At 66.4% G+C, this 4654-nt stretch overlaps 1 protein-coding gene across 1 annotated transcript in view; it reads right to left on the reverse strand.

Annotated features, from left to right (window-relative positions):
* The window catches only part of PBX2 (PBX homeobox 2), a 17141-nt gene extending 12487 nt beyond the window's left edge, over positions 1–4654 (reverse strand). Inside the window, exon 1 of the mRNA XM_075071463.1 lies at positions 4498–4654. Within this exon, the coding sequence (XP_074927564.1) occupies positions 4498–4546 (49 nt within the window). The 5' untranslated portion in view covers positions 4547–4654. The remainder of the gene's footprint in view (positions 1–4497) is intronic.

Consider the following 4654-nt stretch of genomic DNA (forward strand, 5'->3'; position numbering starts at 1 on the left):
TGGGGTTGAAGTTGGGGGTCGGGGGCGGGGTTTCATGCTGGGGCAGTGGCCAGGCACAGGGGCGGGGCCCAGGGCAGGTACCTGGCGATCCAGGAAGCCGGCAGAGCGCCAGGATATGGACAGGCCGCACGTGTCTGGGGTTGGGGGGGTGGGGGTTTGGGGCTGATTGCTGGGGCGTGGCCAGGCCACAGGGGAGTGGGGCCTGGGGGCGTGTTACCTGGCGCTTCCGGCAAGCGGCTTTAGTGCGTGAGCGCAGCGATCATTGACACAGTACTTCTGGTAGGGTCAGTGGGGGTGGGGGCTGCGCGCTGGGGGCAGGGCTGGGGGCTGGTACCTGGCGTCCTGGAAGCGGGATTTTACGCAGGATCATGACGGCCTCCCACGCGGTTCTTGCTGGGTTTGGTTGGGGGTGTGGGTGGGTTTCATTGTCTGGGGCGTGGACAGGCAAGGGGCCTGGGGCCGGCGGTAAACTGACGTCAAGGTAAGCGGAGTCGGCTCATGCGGCCTCCCACGCGGGGTCTGGGGTTGGTGGGTTGGGGGTGGGTTTCATGCTGGGGCGTGGCAGGCAAGGGGGCGGGCAGGGGCTGGTACCTGGGTCCGGAACAGCGGAGCGGCAGGATTCAGACGGACCTCGCACGTGCCTGTTTAGCTGCATTACTGGCATGAGCTTGAACTTCGTGTGAATGATCACCCGACATCCGCTTGATCTCCCGTGGGCGGCCACTGGGCAGAGTGCGACTCTGCTTGCCGCATCAGGTTCATCACGCTGTGATCGTGAACTCGTTACACGCCTGTGGGGGGTGGGGCTCAGCATTTGGCACTCCGACTCCGCCCCAGTCCGCTCTCTGGCCGCCCCACTCCACCTGCAGCCCACCTGCAGTCAGCAGGCCCAGCCCACGTTGCCAGGCCCGCCACTCTGCTCGTGTATTTCTCCAGTCGGACGTGGTAGATCTTGGCGGATCTTGTGCCGTGTTGCGATTAATCCGATGTGCGTCGATGGAGTTATCGGGGGAGACGCCCCCGAGGCTGCCGCTTTCTGCGCCGCCGCTGCCGAGTCCGCCTCACTTCTCGGGCCGCGGCCACTCCCCTCTTTTCTTGGCCAGCAGCTGTTGTCCAGCGGCATTTCAGTGCGGGCTCCAACCGGCTCCTTCCTCCTGGTTGCTGTCCCGAACGCAGCCCATGCGGGGTGGGCGGGTGGTGGACATTGCTAGTGCCCCTCTCCGATACCCAGCCCCCGCCCGCCGGTCTCCTCGCTCGCCCCGACCCACAGCCCCCGCCGGCCGGCGCCCCTCCCTCTTGACCCGTAGCCACGCCCGGCGGGCGCCCTCCCTCCGACCCGCAGCCCCTACTTCCATTGGCGCCCCTCCTCCTGACCGCAGCCCCCCAGTCCAGCTGGGCCCCCTCGCTCCGTCGCAGCCCCTCACTCTTTGGCGCCCCTCCTTCTGCCGCGCCCTTACTCCATTTTGGCGCCCCTCACTCCGAACCGCAGCCCTCGCCGGCTTGGCGCCCTCGCTCCCAACCACCGCCCCAGCCCGGGCCGGCAGCCCTCACCCCAACCCGCTAGCCCCCGCCGGCTGAGCACGCTCACTCCGCCCCGCGCCCCCCGCCCTTGCCGGCACCCCTCCTCCAACCCGCAGCCCCTCGCCCGGCCGGCGCCCTCTTCTGACCCACAGTCCCACCCTGCCAGCGCCCCTCGCTCCCGACCGCACCCCCTTGCTCCATTGGACATCTCCCGCTCTCCGAACCGCAGCCCCACGAGCTGTTGACCCTCAACCCGACCACAGCCCGCCCAGCTTGCCCCTCCTCCCGACAATAGGCCCCCGCCTGGCCGGCGCCCCTCCTCCGTTACCCGCATGCCCCCCACCTGCCGGTGCCCCTTCTCCCGAACTCGCAGCCCCGCCCGGACCGGTGCCCTCCCCTCCCGACCCGCGCCCCTGCCATGACCGGTGCCCTCCCTCCCGAACACAGCCATCCCTGCTCCACTTGAATGGCCCTCCCGACGCACCCCCACGCCTGCTGTGCCCTCTGCTCCAAACCCGCGAGCCGCCTGCTCATTGCGCCTCTCACTCTCTGCCGCGCAGCCCCCGCCCTGGCGGCGCCTCGCTCCCGCCCGCACGCCCCCCCCGCCCGGCCAGCGAGCCCTCAACCCCGACCCACAGCCCCCAGCTCCAGTGAGCACCCATCCCTGCCGACCACATCCCCTGCTCCTTGGCGCCCCTCCCTGACCACCCCGCAGCCCCGCCGGCCGGCGACCCCTCTACTCCCGACGCCGCAGCTCTAGCTCCATCGTCTACCCCTCACTCCGACCACAGCCACCTGGCCAAAGCTAGAGGCTCCTCCTTCCCAACCTGCAGGGCCCCCCCCCTCCGACCGGCACCCTCCCTCTGACTGCAGCCTCCCCGGCCGGTCGGCGCCCTCACTCCCGACTCGCACCCCGCGTGCCAGGCGCCTCACTCTCGACCCGCAAGCTCCCTGCTTCCATTGGCGCCACCTCATCCGACTCACAGTTCCCCACCCGGCCCGGCCGGCGCCCTCACCCGACCCGCAGCACCGGCCCGCAGCGCCCCTCACTCCTGACCTGCAGCCCCCGGCCCAGACGACACCCCTCACTCCTGACCCGCAGCCTCCCGCTCCGCTGGCGCCCCTCACTCCCGACCCACAGCTCCCTGCTCCGCTGGCGCCCCTCACTCCCGACCTGCAGCCCCTTCAGCTGGTGCTGGCAAAAGTTGTGCCCCACCCATCGCTGGCCCCATGGTCGCCATGGTGACAACCTCGCAATGACTCTTCCTCTCCTGAACCCAACAAAATGGGAATGGGGGAGGGGTTGGGGGGGCTGTGTCCTGAGCTCATCGCCTGCCCCCCCCCACTGTGCACTCAGGGGACCCCCGGTAACTCCCTGGGTGAGTTGTGGGGTGTCAGGGGGGCTTCACATACAGACCTCAGGCCCAGAGACCTGTGTAAACAGGCACACGTGGAACTGATGCCAATTCCCCCCCCCAAACACACATCCCTCTTGTGCCCCCCCGCAGCTCCCCCGCTCACTGCCACCCGCCCCCCATGGACACGCCTGGCTACTCCATGTTTCCTACACACGCGCCCGACTGACACCGACAACCAGGTGTGTGTACAACCGACACCCTCCCCCCAGATCTGCGAGGCTGCGTGTCCGTGTCCGTGCAACACTTGTGCGTCCGTCAGTATTAGAACAATGTGTGTCACATGCACACACAACCAGCTGTAACACTAGCAACGTTGTTTTCCATTCACCTCCCCCACCCCCCCATGTCTTTAGACCCCTGGGCCCGATCTCAGGTGGGCTCTGGGTAGCACCTGGCCCACCCGGCTGGGGGGTCTGGGCAGCGCCCGGCCCCACAGAGCCCCCCTCGCGCCCAGCCAGGGGGTCTGGGTAGTGCCCAGCATGGCAGGGCCCGATCACGGACCAGGGATGGCGGGTCTGGCAGCACCCAGAACTGAGCAGGGTATTTTCTCTCTGACACCTGCCCAGCAAACACCCCCCCCACACACACACCCTTCGGGGGGCAGGACTCCGGCCGGGTTCATACAACACCCAAAAGCAGCCTGACCGACAGGCCCCAGCTGAGAGCTGGAAATAGCTGAACCCACAACAACCCCCATGCGAGGCATCCAGAGACACATGCGCACGCTAGGAAACGGGGTGTAACACTCTCCCCCAGACACACACACGGTTCCCTACAGACACAAATACATAAACCCCATTCCCTGAGATTTTCTACATGCTTGCACGTACGCGCTCGCACACGTTTCACCCACACAGACCGGGCCCAGGTATCTTATGGAAATACAGCCACACGACACCCCTGTAGTACAGACACCCCCGACACAGACGCACAAAACATTACACATTGTATAAACAGCGGCTGCAGATACATACCCACATCGACACACACGTTACTCATGTTCCCTGAGACGCTCACACACGGTACCTCCATGTACTTTGACACACACAACTTCCACGCACATAGCAACGCACGTGAATCCCGCGTACACAATATGGACACGCGATTTCTGTGTGTTTTAAACACCCCCCACAGAACATCCGTGCACCCCAAGCCCCCCCCCGCCAATGACCCGCACACCCCTGGGGGCACGTTCAACGTGCAAACAAAATCTCACATTTCAGCAGCCACCGACTGGCTCAGGGGCCCCCGGCCTGGGCAAACTACAGGCACATTTCACCCCCCAGGCTCCTCCCAACACAGGGCGCTGCCTGCCTGGCTGTGAGAGCGCGCGCACACGCACACACACACACACACTCTCTCTCTCTCTCTCTCTAATTCAGGGGTATGCAGGGTCCTATTGCACATGCAGACCCAGCTGCCCAGCCCCCCCCGGCATGTGGGGCATGGGGTGGGGGGGACAGATGCTCAGTGGCCAGAGCCCCCCCAGGCCTTGCTCTGGCTCCAGGCAGGGGCTGCCCAGGCTGAGGGGGGCGGGGGGGCCCGGCACCCCCCGCACCTGTTTTCTCCTTGATCTCGCACAGGACGGTGAACAGGGCTGGCTTCATGCGGTGGCAGTTCAGGGCGTGTTTCCTGCGGGGGTGGGGGGGGTGAGAGAACAGATAAAGCAGCTTTATACGGGGGGCACAAAGGGTTAACTCAGCTCCAGCCCCCCC

The sequence above is a fragment of the Chelonoidis abingdonii genome, chromosome 12, assembly GCF_003597395.2.
Source record: "Chelonoidis abingdonii isolate Lonesome George chromosome 12, CheloAbing_2.0, whole genome shotgun sequence".
In the NCBI taxonomy this organism is placed as follows: Eukaryota; Metazoa; Chordata; order Testudines; family Testudinidae; genus Chelonoidis; species Chelonoidis abingdonii.